Source organism: Chionomys nivalis, chromosome 22 (genome assembly GCF_950005125.1).
Source record: "Chionomys nivalis chromosome 22, mChiNiv1.1, whole genome shotgun sequence".
NCBI classification, from domain to species: Eukaryota; Metazoa; Chordata; class Mammalia; order Rodentia; family Cricetidae; genus Chionomys; species Chionomys nivalis.
In genome coordinates this window covers 48,001,697-48,023,901 of record NC_080107.1, presented here as the reverse complement: position 1 = coordinate 48,023,901, position 22,205 = coordinate 48,001,697, and the positions used below count along the sequence as shown (strand labels likewise).

The 22,205-nt window shown below is 46.4% G+C and overlaps 1 protein-coding gene across 5 annotated transcripts in view; it reads left to right on the top strand.

The window, feature by feature from the left end:
* The window catches only part of Garnl3 (GTPase activating Rap/RanGAP domain like 3), a 165,208-nt gene that overhangs the window by 121,648 nt on the left and 21,355 nt on the right, over positions 1-22,205 (top strand). For all 5 annotated transcript variants that reach the window (XM_057754572.1, XM_057754573.1, XM_057754571.1 and 2 more), the window contains 8 exons: positions 183-287; positions 1,920-1,994; positions 5,848-5,959; positions 10,438-10,536; positions 10,824-10,940; positions 13,083-13,261; positions 14,295-14,453; positions 15,395-15,461. In XM_057754572.1, coding sequence (XP_057610555.1) covers positions 183-287; positions 1,920-1,994; positions 5,848-5,959; positions 10,438-10,536; positions 10,824-10,940; positions 13,083-13,261; positions 14,295-14,453; positions 15,395-15,461 — 913 coding nt within the window. The remainder of the gene's footprint in view (positions 1-182; positions 288-1,919; positions 1,995-5,847; positions 5,960-10,437; positions 10,537-10,823; positions 10,941-13,082; positions 13,262-14,294; positions 14,454-15,394; positions 15,462-22,205) is intronic.

Sequence of the window (22,205 nt, the reverse complement as noted above, 5' to 3'; positions counted from 1 at the left end):
CACACACATGTGTGTGTGCGTGTATGTGTATGCATGTGTGCACACCTGTGTGTGCGTGTATGTGTATGCATGGGTGTGTGCACGTGTGTGTGCATGTGCACGTGTGTATGCATGTGTGCATTAGACACCAAAGGATGAGACTTGACTGTCTGAGGAATCCCAACCTTGTTTTTCTTTTTTAGAACATGCTCAATCGACGATCTTTTAGTGATGTTTTACCTGAGTCACCCAAGTCAGCACGGAAGAAAGAGGAGGCCCGCCAGGCCGAGTTTGTTAGGATAGGACAGGTACGGCCTGAGAAGTACACTTGTGAGTCCCTCCAGATCAGACACCCCCCCAGGATACTTTATTTAGGATTGGGGGGGGGTCTTGTTGTTCTGTTGTTTTGTTTTTTCAAGATAGGGCTTCTCTGTGTATCCTTGACTATCAGGCCTTGGAGGAGATTCCCCTCTTTCAGCCTCCCTTCCCTGGTAACACTGGCATTTCTCAGCTCCCAAGTTTTCAGTAGGAAGAGGAGGGGCCTCCAGCCGTAGACATGGGGGCCGGAGGAGGACCCTAAGCAGCAAGGCAAGTAGATAATGGAGGGTCCTGTGACCAATGACTGCTTAGAGACAGAGGTCACATTTTTTAAAAAATATACATCAGTCTTTGTTGAAGATAACTGGGGCTGGCAAGATGGATTAGCAGGTGAGGGAACTTTCCACCAAGCTGGCAACCTAGAGAATCGAATCTTGCAAGTTGTCCTCTGTCTTCCATGTAATTGCCACAAGTTGTCCTCTGACCTCCATGATTGCACCATGGCATGCATAATACACATAACATACATACACACCCATGTACATATATGAACATGCAAAATAGAAAAGTAAAAGGGTTTCTCTGTGCATATCTGACCGTCCTGGAACTCTCACTGTAGATCAGGCTGGCTTCTAACAGAGATCTGCCTGCCTCTACCTCACTGAGTGCTGGGATTAAAGGCGTGCGCCACCACTGCCCGGCTAATTTTTTAACATCTTAAAACTAAATGGCCTGTCCTTTCAGGAACTCTTGAGCCATCAAGACTGGAAAGGTCCTGGGAATCTGTATTTTTCAGCATTCTTAATTTTGAAATCACAGAACTAATAGAACTAGTTTAAATGCCAAAAACAGTACGTGTGATCTGGGCTATAATCGTGGTACGGAGCGCCACTGTCTAGTCTGGGCCGCAACCCTGGTATAGAGCACCACTGTCTAGTCTGGGCCATAACCCTGGTAGGGAGTACCACTGTCTAGTCTGGGCTGTAACCCTGGTATAGAGCACCACTGTCTAATCTGGGCCGTAACTCTGGTACAGAGCGCCACTGTCTAGTCTGGGCCACAACCTTGGTACGGAGCGCCACTGTCTAATCCGGGCCGTAACCCTGGTAGGGAGCACCACTGTCTAGTCTGGGCCGCAACCCTGGTTGGGAGCGCCACTGTCTAGTCTGGGCCATAACCCTGGTAGGGAGTACCACTGTCTAGTCTGGGCCGTAACCCTGGTATAGAGCACCACTGTCTAATCTGGGCCATAACCCTAGTAGGGAGCACCACTGTCTAGTCTAGGCCATAACCCTGGTATGCAGCACCACTGTCTAGTCTGGGGCGTAACCCTGGTAGGGAGCACCACTGTCTAGTCTGGGTCATAACCCTGGTATGGAGCACCACTGTCTAGTCTGGGCCATAACCCTAGTAGGGAGCACTACTGTCTAGTCTGGGCTGTTACCCTGATATAGAGCACCACAGTCTCCCTAACTCCTTATCAGCGATAAGTCAGCAGAGGATCCTACAGTTTTAACCCCAAGTTTCTCCTGACTCATTGCTTTCTCCCAAGCTTTGGCTGTTTACCCTGCTCTTCTTTCACTGTCTAACACCAAACCCTAAGTGGCATCTCTGCCCACTAGGCCCTGAAACTCAAGTCCATTGTGAGAGGGGATGCCCCATCCAGCTTGGCAGCTTCAGGGATGTGTAAGAAAGAGGTAAGTAGTTGATGCTTTCTCTCTGAATTGTGGATATTCTTTGTGCTCAGTGAAGTTACGGCAACAGTTGGGGCAGGAGGAGGTCCCTTTCAGAGTCCTCGGGAGCCCGGGTCATGTAGCGCATGCCTACATTCGTGTACATAGACAGAGTGCTGGTTTCAAAAGTGCTCCCCACACGAAGCTCCGTGTGCTTTCATGTCATCTGACCTCAGCCCGATACAAACAGCGAGTCTCTGGAGCCGGGATTCTTAGAGGGAGTCCGAGTCAACGCCAGCCTCTAATCTAGTGGTTCTCAGCCTGTGGGTCTGGACCCCTTTGGGGTCACATATGGATATCCTGTGTTTCAGATATTTGCAGTTCATAACAGTGGCAAAATCACAGTTATGAAGTAGCGATAAAATGATTTTATGGTTGGGGTCACCACAACATGAGGAATTGAGGGTCACCGTGTTAGGGAGGCTGAGAAGCACTGCTCTAATCCAACAGGTTGGGCGTGGGCTTGAAAGGCTGCTGTTCTAGTTCCATACCTGAAATGTTTCAATGCTGTAATAGAATATTCTGGCAGAAATCACAGTAGGAGATGAAGGGCTTATTTTAGCTCACCTAGGTCAGTCATCACCATAGAGAGGCCTCAGTGATGGGAGCTTCTCACATCCACATCCACACAGAAAGAGGTAAATGCACCCATGCTTGCTTGTGCTCAGCTTGACTGCCCATGTTGTACAGTTCAGGGCACTCTGCCTAGGGAATGGTGCTGCCCTCAGTGAGCTGAGTCTTTCCACATCAGCTCAGACAGCCCCCGACAAGTCAACCCAGTATAGACAGCTCCTCATTGCGGCTCTCTTCCAAGTAGCTGTGCTGTGCCAGCTTCCCAGAGTTCACCGTCAGGTTGCTCTTCTAACTAGTCCTCAGGGATTGCTGTTCAGAGGAGTGTAGGTGAGAAACCATTGCAGTGTGTATAGCTACATAGCCAAACAGCAAGCTTCGTAGCCTATCTACTTCCTATTTTTAGTTTCGGAGACTGGGTGAGTAGGATAGGTGATCATCAAGGACAGAGCAGGGGACAGGAAGAGGACTTACCGCTCTTACAGAGAACCCAAGTTCAGTCCCAGCACCCACATCAGGCTGTCCACATCTGCCTGTAGCTCCAGCTCCAAGGGGTCCTCTTCTAGCCTCTCTCAACACCCACATGTGTACTTACAGACACACACTCACACATAAAAATAAAAACAAGACTTTTTAATGCAATTAAGAGCCAGCAAGATGGTTCAAATGGGAATGGCCACTTTGCCTGACCACCTGAGGTCAGTCCATGTCACCCACATGGTGGAAGGAGAGAGCTGATAAGTTGTCTTCTGACCTCCTCAGGTGCAGATGCACGCATATGCATGCACATGCACACATAGACACACACATGCACACACAACACGCACACACACATGCACACACACTAAATAAATAAATAAACAAGAAAATAATTAAGCAGGGTTTTTAAAAATTTAATGCAGTTGACCCTGACAAAACACAGCACCTTCTGATCAAATGAGACGGACACCCTTTCCCAAGCTGCAGAAGGTTCAACTCTGTCATTTGTGTGTGTGGTGAGAATTCGCAGTGTTTCTAAGCGCGTTATAAATGGTACTGAGATTTCCTGACATCCTTAAGCCCTTAGGCACATATTCCAAACAAATGTCTGATCACAAAAACTTGTCCTAGTGCATAAGAAAAAGCTACTTTTGTTGCTGGGATTGTATAACGAGAGAGCTCCCTGGTCCACCCTTGGAGAGGCTCTGCACCAGAGAACCTTGGGTCTTCTGGGTGAAGAGCCCTTCTGCGTGTGTCCGCCTGCCAGGGGACGCTTTGCTATTAAGATTCAGTTGATGACTGCCCATCCAGAGGACTGGGATTCCATCCCCACCCCCACACGATGCCTAACAACTGTCTGCCACAAAAGCCCCAGGGGGGTTGATGCCCTCTTCTGGCCTCCAAACACCCTACATGCATGTGGTACATGGACATACAAGCAGGCAAAATACCCATACACACAAAAGTACTAAAATCATTATATTTTTTTTAAAAGACTCAGTTGAGGACTCGGGTGCTATCTCAGTGAGGAGATTTAGGACCTGAGTTCAGATCCCCAGCACTCACAGACAAGCTCAGTGTGGTGTTTCATGCCTAAACCCCATTGCTCAACGGGTTCTCTCCAAAGCCTTGCTGGTCGTCTAGTCCAGCAGAACTGGTGAGCTTAGGGTTCAGTGAGACCCTGTCTCAGAGGGCGAGGAAATGCATAACTAAGGAACACATCATGGTGTCAGCCTCAGGCCTGCACATGTACCTGCACAAACGTGCATGTGGCATGCACACATGCATACACACACGCACATGTGCACACACACACATGCACACACACACACACACACACACCCCTCCATTGTTCTGTCTTGGTATTACCTAAAGTGTCGATTTCAAAGTCTGTCTCCACTGATATATTTTTTTCCTCTTCATTTTCAATTCCTGTAGCTGTACGTTGCCAACTCAGAATTGCCAGACCCCTTCTAGGGGAAATATTTCAGTTGGTGACCTGTCTCTGTGTTTTCCTTTTTCAGCTTAGAAAATGTGTCCGTATTCTCTAGGCTGCCTCTTCAGAACAATGCAGTCCCATCTTTGCAAGTCTGAAGCTGTGGGTCCTGAAGGGGAAGCCTGCTCTTTGCTCAGCTAGAGACAATCCAGTGTTAGGCTCAGTTCTTGAAGGTGGTCCTTGGCCTTCCTTGAACTTCGAGGATGTGAACATGTCTCTCCTGGGCAGTCACACATACCACAAGAGCAAGGTTCTTCTGCTGCCCAGCTGAGTCTGTCGGCACTTAGAACTGGTTGAGAACAGAAGTGAAGATGGAAGCCTTCCACTTATCCCCAGAAACCACAAAGGTTTTTCAGAGCATAGGGCTAAGAGAGGTGTCAGAAAGAAAATGAATGCCTGTCGGAACCGTTTGCAGCTCTCAGCACTAGGGGCATAGCTCTGGGGGAAGGCACTTGCCTGGCATACAAGAGGCCCTGGGTTCGATTCCTAGTACTACGAAAACAAAAACTGTCCCCAACACCATGTGACTAAGATCCTAGCAAACAGTGCTTGCCACCTCCTGGCCTTTACACCCACCTCAGGGGCCGTTGTAAGGTGAGGGAGAACTAACTTTACCCAAGAAATAGAAATGAAGAAGGTCCCAGGAAGTGTTCGTGCAGTGTGGCATGTCACCTGGGGACCAGAAAAAGTGTTTATGTGGTGTGAAGCTCAACACAGCGACCTGGAAGAATTTCCTATAAACATGTGCTGTTTTCACTTTAAGATTTTATGGCCTTATATGGGTCAGTAAGCACCTATATATTAAGACAATATCAACCTCTTGTAATATGTAATGTTTAATGATTTTGTTGAATCAGCAACACAGAAAAAAATTAATAGCTACCTGGGACTTCCTTTTATGCTAAACTAACATCAGCCCTCTTTAAAAAAAAAAAAAAAAGTAAAAGGCACCAATTTGCCCAGCTTCTAGGTGTTAAAGAAAGCCGGTTACCAGTGTTTCTATTGCCCAAGGAACATAATGGTTGTGCAGAGCCAGGCCGTGGTGCCAGAAGCGTGAAGGCACTGCTTTCCTATGGCGCCCGTGTGTGAAAGGAGGTCTCTCCTAAGGAAGATGATGGAGCCCAGGCCCCGGCCGCGGCTGAGCCCGGCGCAGCTCATCCCATGGGCTATCTGTGTTACTGTTTCAGGTGTTGCACTCTGCATTTCCATCTGGTGGGACACAGTGCGTTCTTTCTGGTCCACTCACTCTCCAATGCTTGTGTCGCCTCACAGCCTTGGGAACCTCAGTGTTTCTGCAGTAATTTCCCTCACGAAGCCGTGTGCGCAGAGCCCTGGGGCCAGGCCTTGCTGGTTTCCACTGACGCCGGCGTCTTGCTAGTGGACGGTTAGTGAGTAGCAACTCCTGCAGATGTCCTTTTTTGTGTGACTTGTGGTACTTCTAAGGTGGGTGACTGCCAGTCAGCTCCCAAGGGGAGTTAACCAGGTTTGTTTTTCTAATCAGATTAACCCCTTGTTTCAGACAGGTGCTCTGAGGGGTATATTTTGAGTTCAGCATGCTGGAATGTTCATCCCTTCCTCCAATCTCCGATTCATTCCCAGATATTAAGCCACCTACTAAAAGTATTCTTCAGCAAGCACTCACTGTGGTCCCAGTACTTAGCTTATGATGACAGACATACTATTTCATATCATTTTCTTAGGGACATGTGCCTTTAAAAAAAAAATCTTGACTAGAAAAAAAAACTTGATATCTAAAACAAATCATATGAATCTTAGAAAACTGTATTTATAGATAAAGAAGCAGAAAGATTTTGACAAGAAGACAGATTGCAGCTCGGTACTAAATGGCAGGTTCTGACAGCGAGCTAGACCAGTCACACAGAGCAGCCAGCACAAGGCAAACCTCGGCCATAGCGATGACAGGACGCAGACTCTAGGACAGCAGCAGGTGCCTCCAGATTACTCCAGACTCCTAGTGAACGAGAGAGGACTCACACACAAGCACCAAGTCTCCGGGGGCTTCTGAGAGAGCCATAGGCCCCAGAGAAGCCTCAGCTTCACAAGCACATCCTTTGGTGAGCGTGGCTTGGTGCTCTGAAAGGACATCCCCTCCTCCCCGCCCTACAGTGGAGCCTAGTTGTCCCTCTGACATCTGTCTAGCACACTCGCTAGCCCCCCCCCCCCCGCTCTGTTCCAGGCCCTGTGCCAGGGGCTTCCTGTGGGGTGGCAAGAGAACAAACTGGCCTTGCCTGTGATTTTCCAGAGGTCCCATAACCTGATTTTTTTTTTTTTTTTTTTTTTTTTTTTGGTTTTTCGAGACAGGGTTTCTCTGTGGCTTTGGAGCCTGTCCTGGAACTAGCTCTTGTAGACCAGGCTGATCTCGAACTCACAGAAATTCACCTGCCTCTGCCTCCCAAGTGCTGGGATTAAAAGCGTGCGCCACCACCGCCCAGCTAACCTGATTCTTTCTATGGCTGATTTAATACAATGTCGAGAACTTAAAACCCATCATGTTTCCCATAACCTAATTATATCTATGACTAAGTTAATAGAATGTAAGTAGCTTAAAACTCATCAGCTCAGAATTTAAATCCTTAATTTGAGAAACTCTGTGGTTTGAGGAAAACAGAGGGCAAGTGTATATAGTTTAATAATACAGCACTTACCTTAACCGTAAGGCCTGGGTTCCTTATCCCTCAGCTCCAAAAAGAAAATCTACCTTCTCTGAGCCTCTGGCCTCAAAAGGCTGAGGAGTTGTTTTTAATAGTGGAAGGTGTGAGGCACACTGGGGACGAGGATTGGAACTGCAGGGAGGGGGTGGCAGGACCACTGGCTTCCTGTGCCGAGTGCCTGCAGTGGTCTCTGGTCCAGGCAGCTGCTGTCTTTACCATGTTCCCAGTGGTCTTCTAAAAGCTCACAAAATCCTTGGATTTTTGCCAAAAGTTCCTTTTTATTTTCAAAAATCCAAACCGACTTTAGTTTTTTAGTCTTCTGATATTATCGATGACGAAGCAGAGGCCTGAAGTAACAGCATGGCCTATGTAAAGTCACATGACTGACACACACACCAGCCACATTGCTCTTCAGCACAGTAAACCCCTCCAGCATTTCTGGTTTGACCTTGACACCAATCCAAAACCACAGTTGCAGGTAAATAGGTCTGAGAATTTTGCACTAGTTTTCCTTTGAGATCAAAGAAAGTATTCTGTGTCAAGACTGGATATAACCTCGGAGCAAAACCCAGAACAAATAAAAATTGTTTATTTTTTTTAAAAAAAAAAAGTTAGGATCCAAACCAATATTCTCAAGTGTTTTCTGAAGCTGTCCCTCTGCATCCAGAGTCTCGTGGCGGTACTGGTATAAAGGCTGCTGTGATTCTCCAGGAAATCCCTTTCTTTCCACCTTGTAGAGGCGCGCGGGCTGTCCCTCCGCTGTCCAGTGATGCCTGCCGTTGGCGTTGGCAAGGCAGAAGCCTGGGCTCTTTCTGCATCTCGCTCTGTGCCGTTGTTCTGTTATTTCTTAGTGTGCCTTCTGCTCTGCACACAGTCACAGTACAGACTGTTTTCTGTGAGTCGGTCTGTCCCTTTCGTTCAGGCTGAGTCCCACTCTAGCCCTTTAGCCTTTGCTCCACGTCATTAGCCTTGCCCTGGAGACTCTGCTTCTTTCAAGCTCATTGTCTTTAAAGTCTCAGGACCTCTGCACTGGGAGCACAGCAAATCTACTTTGAGGGACAGGTCACTGAGTAAGTAAGCTGTTTTATGGTAATAGAAACGCTCTCTCTAAAAGACTTCGTCTTCATACCACGCTTACGAAACGGAAGAATGAATCAAGCAGCCATTAAATCCGTCACTTTCTTCTGTCCTTGCCTTCTCTCCTTCCTGTCTGCATATAAACCCTTCAGCTCACTGAGGAGTGGATGGAGAATGCATCCTGATCCACTCTGGGCTTGGCAGTATACAGTGCGCCTCTGTTTCCAGTGTGTGAGGAGGTGCTCTATCTTTTTTGGCTCCATATGTGTAAGCAGTGACCTTGAATGAGTTTTATGAACACTTTCGAGCATCCAGTTCCTCTTTGGTTACATAGGAGCATCACAAGTGCCAGCCTATTGGGGAAATGAGGCATCTAAATTCAAGACTGTAGGAAGTGAGCCCTTAGTGGAGTGACCTGCCACTTCTCATGCTCCTGTGGACCCATAAGATAACTGCAGTTGTTCACCCAGATGGGACAGTACTGGAATGATCATTCCACATTTACAGAGCCCCTGGTATCAATAGAGAAGGGCAGACCATGACTGATGCTCCTTCCATCTAAAAGGGAGGACTAGAAGCAAGGGGGGACTTTAAAGAGGGACTGGAAGCAAGCCCTGTGTGACTAAGGGAGACAGGGACAGGCTGTTTATCTCATGGGACCTGATATAGGCAGATCCAGAGCCCTCCATGCCTGCTGGAGCTGGAACCCCTTCTCTATTGAGGATGCTGTCCTAATGACAGAGGCCCTGCCTTGATGGGAAGCATCCCGAGATGGATCAACTCCCAGCTCCGTTTCTACTTCTTCAAGAGGACTGAGCCCCACACCCCCTTGTACCTAAATTGAGAAGAAACAGACCAACCCAAGCCCATAGCAAAGCCTTGAAGAGTAAGTGCAGAAGAAGAAGGAGCCGGCCACCTGTACCTGAGATGTCCACACCATCCCTGGTGGCCTCAGCCTTGTCCTTCCGCAGCAGAATACCCCTAACAATTCTCTTAGGATTCCTGAGAGGCAACGATGTAGTTATTACCACTCGCAAGTTCCAGATAACCTCAAAGTCAAATTCTGTTCATGATCACAGTGTCATGAGCCATCCACCCGAACCCTCACTGGGTGTTTTTACTTCCCATTGTCTGTTCCTGATATTTAGACAGTTTAACTGATACTTCTCCCATTCTTCTGTCTCAAAAAATATTTCAAATTCCTATCTGAAAAAGTATTTAAAATGAATAAGCAGTAAACTAAAGAGATGGTTCAGAGGTTAGGAGCGCTTGCTGCTCTTCCAAAGGTCCTGAGTTTAGTTCCCAGAACCCATGTGAGTAACTCACAACCACCTGTAACTCTAGCTCTGGGGCATCTTAAGCGTTTGGCCTCTGAGTACACCTGTGCTCTCATGCACATAGCTGCATGCAGACACAAACACATAATTAAAAATAATAAAAACATTATATATATATATATATATATATATATATATATATATATATATATGGAAGAAGCCAGGCATGGCGGTGCACACCCGTAATCCCAGCACTCAGGAGGCAGAGGCAGACAGATCTCTGTGAGTTCAAGGCCAGCTTAGTCTACTAGTGAGTTCCAGGACAGCCAGAGATACACAGAGAAACTTTATCTTGAAAAACAAAACAAACGAAAACCATATAAGCAGACTACTGTTGATACAGACAGAGGGCCTGTGAGGGATGGGACATGTTTGTACTCACTTTAAATGTAAAAATAAGTATTAAGTTTACTTTCTTGGGAAATGCATGAAATAATACAAAATATAATACTTTGTATTATAGTATTAGAAATAAAAGAAGTAGCTACTCTTTTTCCCCTATGGTGTTCAGTCCTTTGATTAAAACCCCTATAAATCTGGAGTTGAGACACGCTGCTCTTTCTTTGGTGACATGAACAAGAAAAACAACTTCCTTTCGTGTCTCTGCTGATATGCCCACCCGCCCGCACCCCACAGAGAGGTCTGGATGCCACTGAGCAGTGCTTCCACTCCTTATGAGAGCTGGAGAAGCAGCTCCATCCTTGGCTAGAGAGGCTCAGGTCAGCCCCAGGCATGCATCATGGTTGTGCAGTGGAATAACCAGACTTCTTTTCCAGACGGCCTTCCATCCGTGCCTGTGTTCGACAGAACTCTGCCTGTGAAGCAGATCCACGTGCTCGAGGCCCTGGACATCCTTGTTCTCCGAGCAGACAAAGGTGCTGCCCTCAGATGGTGTGCTCTGGGAAGAACATAAGGCGGGTGCCCACTGCAGCAGACCTCAGGGTCACTGTTCCTTTTCCTGCTGCCAGTGCAGTGGTCCTTTGGTGGCCCACGTGTCAGGGTAGCGGAGGGATGGAGAGTATCATTCTCCCATGCTTATGTTGAGTAAACGTTCTATAGCATGCCCCGGACACCTCCCATGTGCACATCTGCCCTTGGAGTCCCCCAGCAGGTCACAGCTTCTCTATCTAACCTCTCCTCTGCCTTCCCTCACTGTCACCAGGGAAAGATGCCCGCCTGTTTGTCTTCAGGTTGAGTGCAGTGCAGAAAGGCCTTGACAGCAGGCAGACTGGAAGGAGCAGATCTGACTGCAGAGAAAACAAGCTGGAGAAAACCAAAGGTGAGGGCCAGGGAGTAACTTAGTGGGCGGAGTGCTAGCCTGCAAGGTGTGAGACCCGAGGTTTGAGTCTCAGGTTTGAGTCTCGGTGTAAGCCATCCCTGGCTGCAGAGTGAGTTTCAGACACAGTCATAAAGGGAGAAAGAAACCTGGTTAAAATTTTCAGGCTACTGACAATAAAAATGAAAATCAGGGAACAGAAGAAACAATTCCTCCTCTGGGGGGGCGGGGGGAGATGAGCAAGAGTATGGGGCTGTAGATCAGGGAAGCACTCTTGTCGAACACCCACAAAACCCTGGGTCTGAGTCCCAGAACTGCCAAAATAGAACCCCGGCTTCTCTCAGAAGCCAGGGAAATAGGAAGGCAGGTTAAAGACAGGAAGTTTCGGCCTTGGGCCACAGGTTTCCGGTCTTGGAGGTGAGTTCATTTCTCTCAACTAATGTATAACAAAGGATTTTGGTTCTTGGAGTTCTGATCAACCTCTGCTTCAGTTCCTGTTGTGTGGTGGCTACAAAACCAAGCCCTGGGCCTGAAGAGATGACCCAGAGGTCAAGAGCAATTGTTGCTCACACGGCAGCTCACAACTGCCTGTAACCCATCTGATATCCTCAGACACAAGACACACACATGTACATACATGCAGGCCAAACACTCACACACGTTGCCTTAGTTCCTTTTCTGCTGTGCTCAGATACCGTGACCAAGGCAACTGTTGTAGTAGTATGATGTTAGTATGACGTTAAGCTCTTTGGACTCTTGGGGGGGGGTCCACCAACCACCTCCCAAATGGAGACTTATTCTTAGTTATAAATGCCCAGCCTTAGCTTGGCTGTTTCTTGGCAGCTTTTCCTTAACTTATATTACCCCCTCTACCCTCTGCCTCTGCGCTTTCTTTCCCATTCTCTTACTTCTTTAGATCTTACTCTTCCTCCATGGATTGCTGTGTATTTGAACGGCTGACCCCTGACGTCCTCCTCCTCCTCGGGTTACTACTCCGAACCTTCTCCCTGCCTGCCAGCCCCACCTGTCCTTTCTCCTGCCTCGCTATTGGCCGTTCAGATCTTTATTAGACCATCAGGTGTTCCAGACAGGCAAAACAACACAGCTTTCGCAGAGTTAAACAAATGAAGCATAAACAAAAGTAACATACCTTAAAATAATATTCCCAGAAAACTGTAGAAGAACTGATCTATTGGGGGTTTACCATTTCAGAGGGTGGGTCAGTGACTGCCATGACGGCAGCAGGCACTAGAACAGTAACTGAGAGCTTGTATCAACCGTGAGGCCAAGAGCTAACTGGAAATGGTGTGGGCTCGTGAGACCTCGGAGCCAGTGACACCTCCTCCAACAAGGCCACATCTGCTAATCCTTCCCAAACAGTTGCACCAACTTAGGACCGAGCACTCAGATCTATGAGCCTATGTGGTCCATTTTCATTCAAACTACCTCATACATAATCCAAGAAGAAGACAGATAGATAAAACCAGGTCCACTATCTGTAGACTAGAAGAGGCTGCCCTTCCTAACTCTGTTTTCATGTCCATCTTGCCTGGTGTATGAGTGTCTTTACTACTTGCTGTGACCAGATATCAGGCAAGAAGCAGCTTACAGGAAGGAGGGCTTTTTGCTTACAGTATAAGCAGGCACAGGAGCACACAGTGACTGCCTGTGTTTCTTCTCAGTCAAGAAGCAGAGAGCAGCTGGGCGGAAGTGGCGCACACCTTTAATCCAGCACTCAGGAGGCAGAGGCAGGAGGATCTCTGTGAGTTTGAGGCCAGCCTGTACTACAGAGTGAGTTCCAGGACAGTCAGGGCTACACAGAAAAACCCTTTCTCCAAAAACCAAAAAAAGAAGAAGAAGCAGGGAGCGGATGGGAAGTGGGACTAGGCCATAAGACCACCAGCAGTGACTCACTTCCTCCGGTGAGGCTCCACCTTCTTAAGGTTCACAGCCTTCCACAACGGTGACACCAGCTGGGGACCAAGTGTTCAGGCACGTGAATAGGGGATACCCGGCATCAGAGACACACTTAGTCTGCCTCTATTATGCTTCATTCCGAGGGTTCTTAGGAACCATTGCCAAGGTCCCCAGACCTGGGGGCTACCAGCCCTCCCTACGTTTTTAACATCACCTTCCTCTTCCCAGGATGCCACCTCTATGCTATTAACACTCACCACAGCAGAGAACTGAGAATCGTGGTTGCAATCCGTAATAAACTGCTTCTCATCACAAGGAAACAACACAACAAGCCAAGCGGGGTGTCGGGGGCCTCGCTCCTGTCGCCCCTGTCGGAGTCACCTGTGGAGGAGTTCCAGTACATCAGGGTAGGTTTGCTGTCTAGTCCCGAGACTGTCCTTACTCTTCAGTAACCCCTGTGGAGTCCCAGCCTCCTGTGCCCTAGCTGTGTGCTCATTCACAGTAACCTCTGCAAGTCCTGGGCATGGCCGTGCAGCAATGGCCTGTGCACAGTCTCTCCCACAGAGCTTGCCCTCTAGTTGAGCAAGGAAACACCTGATAGTCAACAGAAGTATGCACTGAGGCTGGGTTTGGTGGCGCATGCCTTTAATCCCAGCACTCTGGAGGCAGAGGCAGGCAGATCTCTGTGAGTTCGAGGCCAGCGCGGTCCACGTGTGAGTTCCAGGACAGCCAGAGTTATATAATGAGACTATGTCTCAAAAAATAAAAACAGCTACAGCTCATCAAGCTATGGAGTGCTCCCAGCATCGGCCACCAGAGCTGAGTGTCACCCTAGCAAACCGAGAAGACATTTTCACTCGGTTAAGGCCTCACAAATGATGCACGCTGGTTTCTGCAGCTGTTCTGGGGACAGAAATACTCTGCTAGTTACACTAAAGTTAAAATCTTATTCTAATTAGGTGTCAGCCTTCTCAAGACTAATTACCACCCATAATGAATATTTATATAGTGTAGTTAGGTAGTGTGAGCTCTGAAATCAGATTCACAGAATTCAAATCATAGCTTTACCACATATAAACTTTGTGACCATAAGCAAGCAGCTTCACCTTGGAGCCACCGTTTCTTCCTCCATAGAGTAACAGCCAGACCTGATTCCAGGGCTGGGATTCCATGAAAACACTACCTGGCGTGTGTGATGCAGACGGTATATGCTACTACTGTCACAAGACAGACAGTAGGGACTGCAGCCAACTGGACAGTGAAATCAGGTTGTGAACAGAGGTCTGAGGCTTGAAGGGAAGTTACAGGAAGGAGGAGACTGGTGGGACCCTGTCTGTGCAGCCCAAGTTCTGCTGGCAGCCGGGCTGGACTCTTCAGAGAGGCTGTCTAAAGACGGCCACTCTGTCCTAACCTGTGTGCTGCTCATCCCCGCCCATACAGGAAATCTGTCTGTGTGACTCCCCAGCTGTGATGACCTTAGTGGATGGGCCAACAGAAGAGAGTGACAACCTCATCTGTGTGGCATACCGCCACCAGTTCGATGTGGTAAATGAGAGCACAGGAGAAGCCTTCAGGCTGCACCATGTGGAGGCCAACAAGGTACACGGACAGTTGTAGGAACTGATTGCTAATCTGAGAAAGCAAGGGGGCTTTATCTTCTAATTCCAGACACTATGATGTGACTTCTTAAAAATTACACACTCTAGTCAGATGTGGAAGTTCATGCCTATAGTTCTTAACCTTGTGAAGCTGAGGCAGGAGGATCATGAGTTCCTCATGAGATCAAGGTTAGTCTGGGCTATATATAGTTTGAGGCCAACCTGGGCCACATGAGACCTTGTCTCAATAATAATAATAAAATTACATGCTGTGCATCTGTATCATATGATGTTCTCCTTAGCCTGGAGCACATGAAGCTGCCATCAAAGGGCAGAGTTTCTGGGCCCCAGGAGAACAAGGGATGGCTACAGTGCAGGCTGAGCACCCTTGTCTCAAGTCTGGACCATAGTGGCCCAGAGCCGGGTGTGCCACAGACCTACTCCACTGCCTTGTTCCGCCTTTATAGGAAAGACAAGTGGAGGTGGAGACATACTGGGTGACCTAAGAGCCCAGAGGCCCCACGTGCTGGAGGCAGGAGAAACCTCACTCAGTCTCCTCAGAGACGCCCTTTCCTCTCGTGTCAGACAGACACAGTGCTGTCTGCTTGGATCAGGGTGGCACACATGACAACCCCGTGAACCTGAGAATTCTGGGTAAATAAGAGGACTTGGGAGCACAGCTGGATTCAGACCTAGAAGGGCAGGACAGTGGGTGAGAAAGTCCCACCCAGAAGAGAAAGGAAGCAAAGACATTTCTCTCCCACCTCAGTTCCTTGTAACCCTGGCCCAGCGGGTTACGAGGTGTAGTGTGGGTGCCGTGCAGCACCCTGGTTTCCGAGAACTGAGGACCACTGCTTGAGACACTCCTAGCTCAGGGAGGTTTCTCTGAGTGTCTGCATCCCACCACTGCTACCACTGCCTCTTATCATTGCATCATTGCAGGTTAACTTTGTGGCGGCTATTGACGTGTATGAAGATGGAGAAGCCGGCCTGCTCCTGTGCTACAACTGTAAGTCAGGGAGCTGTCTGCTCATGCGCAAACAGCCCATTTCTCAGTGTGGTAGAATGGGATCTCCCCCTAGATGATTTGATGAACTCTTGCTGGGTACACCAGGGATCATCTAAAATCCACATCCCAACCTGCACCACAGACTGTGCCCAGACCTCTCGGTGACATGCTTACCAGAGCTGCCACCGTACCCTGCTTCCAGGGTATGGGATGAGGATGGTGGCCTCCAGCTAGCAGGCCATTACTATCATTCAGATTTTCACCTACAGTGGCCCACAGCAGGCTCTGCTTCTCTGCGGCAAGTGGAACTAAGGCAGAAGAGGCTCCTCTGGGTGGTGTAGCTGCTCAGCATCAGGGCCAGGGTTTGCATCTGACCCTCTTGACCCCAGTACCAGACTTTATCTTCTGTTACTACAGGGTGAATGTCCCTCACCTGAGGTGTTTACACCTAGAGTGTTCCAGATTCCTGACTTTTAGCCTCTGGGTTAGTTCCACATGTATAACTAACTATCCTGGGAATGGAACCCAAATGTAAACACAAAATTCATTTACATCTCATAGACACCAGCCCTAGGCCAGAAAATAATTTCTTGAGTTTGTTGTTATTTTTTAGTGTATCTTAATTTTTTATTTTGCTTTATTTCTTTATTTTTGTTTTGAGATGGGTTCTCAGGGGCTGGAGAGATGGCTCAGTGGTTAAGAGCACTGGCTGCTCTTCCAGAGGTCCTGAGTTCAATTCCCAGCAACCACATGGTGGCTCACAACCATCTGTAATGAGATCTGGTGCCCTCTTCTGGCATGCGGGCATACATGAAGGCAGAATATTGCATACATAATAAATAAATAAAAATCTTAAAAAAAAAAAAAAAGAGATGGGTTCTCACATAGTTCTAACTGTCCTGGAACTCAATATGCAGACCAGGCTGGCCTCAAACTCACAAATATCTACCTGCCTCTGCCTCCCATTTGCTGAATCAAAGATGTGCTTTAGAACACCCAGCAAGAGTGTCTGAATTTGGGCTGTGGCCCATCAGATGAGGTAAGGTTTGGGATTTTCCACCTGTTAGCACTTAGAAAGTTTCAGATGGTAGGTCAGTGTAGATTTCAGATTCTTTCGGAATAGGGTGCTCACCTTGTAACTTTCCTTTTATCGGAACTCTGTCAACCTGGCTGACCTTGAACTCAGAGATCCTTCTGCTTCTGTGTCTGCCTCCAAAGTGCTGGGATTAAAGATGTGAACCAGGATGCCTGGCTTTTAACCTGTAATTTTTTGTGGGTTTTTTTTCCCTGCTACTAATGAATTTAGCCTAAATTGGGCTTATGTAGCTCAATTAGGTTAGTTTGGGTCCAACATCAGGGTGGGTTTTGAGCAGATACCAGATACTGACTTCTAGCATTTCCAGGATTAATTAATAGCTCAGGGGTCACCAGTATTTGTCAAATATGTAGAGAACCCAGGTTCAGTTCCCAGCACCCACGTGTCAACCATAGCCATCTGTGACTCCAGTTCCAGGGCACACAACTCCCTCTTCTGACCTGAGGGCACCAGGCTTGCATGTGGTGCACAGACGTATGCACAGCAAAACACTCATATACATAAAATAAGTAAATCCTTTTTAAGTTATTTTTAAACAAATGGAAGTAAGATCCTTTCCTGGGTAAAGTTTAACTTAAACTTTCAACCTAGAATCATCAATTTCTAGAGTAACAATTCTGGTTATATCAGATCAGATACTTTTATAAATAATTTATATTTATTATGGGAAACCCAGTTATCAACATAAAAATTTATCTGCAAGGTGTCATATTCAAAATTCAGGATTTAACAGGGAATATATCCATAGTAGGCAGGGCAGCAGTTCTCCCTGAGAGGGACAGTCATCCACGAGGTTGAGCCTAAGAATTCCTCAAAACAGTGGATCTTAAGAATGTAGGCCTGTGGCTTTATTTTGAAAATCTATGGAGAAAGTACTGGCCCTCCCTACCCCACCCCCAGGAAACCTGAACAGACTGGAGAGATGGTTAATTCGTTAGGAGCACAGACGGTTCTTGTAGAGGACCTAGATTCCATTCCCAGCACCATATGGTAGCTCAGAATAACTGCAGTTTAAGGAGATCTAGTGACCTCTTCTGGTCTCTACGGACACCAGGCACACATGTGGTCTGCAGACATGTATGCAAACAAAACACTAATACACATAAAATAAAAAGAAATAATTAAATTTTGAGTAAAATTCTTTTCATATTTTTGTTAAAAAAATTTACTCTTCATTTTACATACCAACACCAGTTCCCCTCCGTCCTCTTCTCCCATCCCCCTTCCCCCTTCCCATCCCCCATCCGCTCAGAGAGGGTAAGGTCTTCCTTGGGGAGTCAACAAGATCTGGCATACCAACTTGAGGTAGGACCAAGCCCCTCCCTGCCATATCAGGGTTGAACAATGTATCCCTCCATAGGGAATGGGCTCCAAAAAGCCAGTTCATGCACCTGGGATAGGTCCTGGTGCCATTTCCAGGGCCACCCCCCAACACATCAAGCCACATAACTGTCACCCACATTCAGAGGGTCTAGTTAGGTCCCATGGTCCCATGCTGGTCCCTCAGCTGTCAGTCCATAGTATGTGAGCTCCCATTAACTTGGGTCAGCTATTTCTGTGGTTTCCCCATAATGATCATGACCCCCCCCTTTGTTCATATGACCCCTCCTCCCTCTCTTCAACTGAACTCCAACTGTTTGGCTGTGGGTCACTGCATCTGCTCCATCATTACCAGATGTAGGTTCTGTGATGACAATTAGGATAGTCACTCATCTGATTAAAGGGGAAGGCCTGTTCAGACACCCTCTCCACTGTTGGTAGGGGTCTTAGCTCTCCCCCTCTGCCCCTCCAGCAGCTTGGTCTTCTTGATCCCTCAAGATCAAGATCCCATCCCCCATCCCCTCCCTTCTACCCCCAGCCCCCCACTCCCATTTTATCCTGGAGATCTTAACTTCCTTCCTGGGGAATCAGTCTACCTCAAGACCCAACAATACCACTCCTGGGCATACACCCAAAGGATGAACAACCATACAACAAGGACACTTGCTCAACTATGATCATAGCAGCACTATTTGTAACAGCCAGAACCGGGAGACAACCTAGATGCCCATCAACTGAAGAATGGATGAAGAAAATGTGGTGCATTTACACAGTGGAGTATCTCTCAGTGGTAAAAATAAAATAAAATAAAATCCATTCTGAGTGAGGTAACCCAGACCTAGAAAGACAATCATGGTATGTCTTCACTCATAAGTGGATACTGGATGTAAAGCAAAGGATAACTAAACTACAATCCCGGGGATGCTAGATAAAAAGGGGGACCCTAGGAGGGACACATGAGTGAAATAATTTCAAGACAGGTGTGATAGCACAGGCTTGTAGTACTGCACTCAACAGCGTGAGTCAAGAGGATTATACGGCCCGGGCCAGGCTGGGGTACACAGCAAGACCCGTCTAAAACATATATAACAATCATAGTTGTTAGCATCATTATCTTAAAAGTGTGGGAGAAGGCAAAAACAGCTTCTATAATGAAAGGGAACTTTGTTTCTGCAAAAGCTTCCTTACTCTGAAGGTCTGAGCCACATACACTGATGTTCAAAGGCCAGAATAGACAAGAGGCAGGTAACTGAATTAAACCGTCCTTAACACAGCTGAAGTTCAATAAGGGGGACACACATGGTCCAGGTTCTCTAGCAACATGTTAGCAGGGTGCTCCAGAGTAACAGAACTTAGAAAATCGATCTCTCTCTCTCTTTCTTTCTCTCTCTCTCTTTCTCTCTCTCTCTCTCTCTCTCTCACACACACACATCTATTATGTATTATACATGTATATCATACATTATATATATATATAATTTAGTGTCCATATAAAGGGAATTTATTAGAATGGATAAAGGCTGTGGTCCAGCTGATCCAACAATGGCTGCCTATGAATGGAAGGTCCAAGAATTCAGTAGTTGTTCAGTCTGAGGCTTGAATCTCAAAGAAGCAGGCTCTAATGCCAGTGAAGGAATGGGCTTGCTAGTGAGGTCCGACAGGCAAAGAGAGAACTTCTTTCTCCCGTGTCCTTACAGAGGCTGCCAGCAGAAGGTGTGGCCCAGATTAGAGGTTTGTCTTCCCACCTCAAAACCAGTTAGAAGCGTATCTTCCCACTTCAAATGATTAAGCAAAGTCCCTCACAGGTATGCCCAGTCATTTGGTTTGTAGTTAATTCCAGATGTAGTCAAGCTGACAACCAAGAACAGCCATCACAGAGGACACATGCAATTCCTGCCGTTGTTGTAGTGAGGGAGGCTCCAGAGTGACCTGCCTTGTAGAAACCTGTAGTATGAGCTGTGGGCCTCTTCCCACAGCCCGGCTCATGGCTGCCTAGCTAGCTTATGCCCCGAAATAACAACACATAAACTGTATTCTTTTAAACACTGCTTGACCCATTTCTGTTCATATGTGTAGCACCCAAGGTGCGCTTACCGGGAAGATTCTAGCCTACGTCCATCCTGGGTTGGAGTTTCATCGCGTCTGCTCTGGAGAGGAAAGCATGGCGTCTGTCTCTGAGAGGAGCTGCCCTGCATCTGAGCTCACTTCCTCTTCCTCCCAGCATTCTATTCTGTTTACTCCACCCACCTATGTTTTAACCTATGAGGGCCAAGCAGTTTCTTTATTACTTAACCAATGAAATCAACAGATTGATATGACACTCCCACATCACTTCCCCTTTTTCTGTTTAAACAAAAAAAAAAGGAAGGCTTTAACTTTAACATAGCAAAATTACATATAACACAACAGTTATATCTATTTTATCTTTTATCATAACAATGGAAAACTATAACTATCTATCTATTCTTCAACTCCATCAGAGACGCCAGAAGAATACAATATTACCTAAGCAAACAAAAAGTAAGCAATTTTCAAAACTCTAGAAATGACAGAGACATCTCGCTGCCTGGACAGTCACCCAAAGTTTCTCTGTACCGTTGGGGCATCCATCTTCGGCCTACAGGCCCATAGTATCTAGAGACTTTTCCATAAAGCAGGAAATTTCAAAGGCAGTTCAGTCACTATCATAAATCAGGAACCCTGAAAGATCATCTCACCTTTAGGCAAGTTCAGCAGTCCTCTCTCTGCGGGTTCTTTGTGTCCAGTTTATGCAACAGTCCAGGCAAGAGCAGTTTCTTGCCCAAATGGCTATCAAACTCCATAAGGAGCCTCTTTGATGCCCATCTTCCTCTTGAAGTAGATTGGTGCTGCCAGGAGCAGACGTGTCTCATTGTCATGAAAAACCCTAAGTTATCAAAACACTTAAAATGCCATATTTTATAATCTTTGAAAGATATGAAGAATGTCTATCTAAAATATATCCATGCACATCTAGAAAATCTAACTAACATGACTACAAACTTGACTATTATTAATAATTATCCATTAGCAACCTATATACATTACATTTTTATTTTTTTTTTTTTTTTTTTTTTTTTTTTTGGTTTTTTTCGAGACAGGGTTTCTCTGTGGCTTTGGAGCCTATCCTGGAACTAACTCTGTAGACCAGGCTGGTCTCGAACTCACAGAGATCCGCCTGCCTCTGCCTCCCGAGTGCTGGGATTAAAGGCGTGCGCCACCACCGCCCGGCTTACATTACATTTTTAAATGAACTACACAATCACAATACCTTAATCAAGATCAGAAATACATATACATATAACAAAATTGACCTTAAATCTAAATCACTAAAGCAAAATCCATATCAATGCAAATTATTCACACCTATATCATAACCCCCTTTAAATGTAAAAGAACATTTATAAACAATATTTGGGAATATGGGCGCAGTTATTTCTCTCCAAACTGCTTCCTGCTGAATGGGGGCGCTGTTAATCAGGTCTTTCATGGTATAACCTGTGTGCTAGGTTCCTCTCAGTCGGCAGTTGAGCAAAGTAATTTTTTGAAGGTGTTCAAGCAACCCTTCAGGAGGGCGTGGTCTATCATGCCATATTGAAATAGAAGCAATCCAAAGAGTCTCATCCTCTGTGAAAACAAAAGAAGAAACTCTTTTCCAAAGTATTATATCTTTAGATCCAAATTCTGAAGTCAAGGTATTTTGAAAATATCTATCTTGGATTAGTTCAGCAGCATTTATAAACAAATATCTTTTAGCATCTGTTGCTCCTTCCTCAGCATTGAAACAATTCAAAGAGAGCATAATAGCATACAGTATCAAGATTCTCTGTGTATTTTCCATCTTTGTGCAGCTTTATTTTAACTCTATTTTGTTTACTTTTACTTTTGTTTTATATTCTCTGTATATATTTGTCCTGGAATAACTCTGTAGACCAGACTGTCCTTGAACTCTCAGAGATCCTTCTGTCTCTGCCTTCCAGGCATTGGGATTAAAGGCGTGTGCTACCACACCTTGAAGTCACAGAGGTAAATTTCTCTCTGCCTCCCAAGTGTTGGGATTAAAGGTGTGTACTACCACACCCAACTACTCTCTTTCTTCCTTATTTTACTTTTAAGAACTTTAATTTTCAGCCTGTATATATTTTTAAACACACAGTAAATCATTTAAAGTTTTCTTTGTCTTTGAATCTCTCTTTACTGTATATCTCTTTTTTTTCTGACCACATGAGTCTTTAATTTACCAAGCAATATCAGTAGGATGAAAGCCGTGGCTTTGACAGCTGGATCCAGCCATTCCTTAGCTTTCCAGC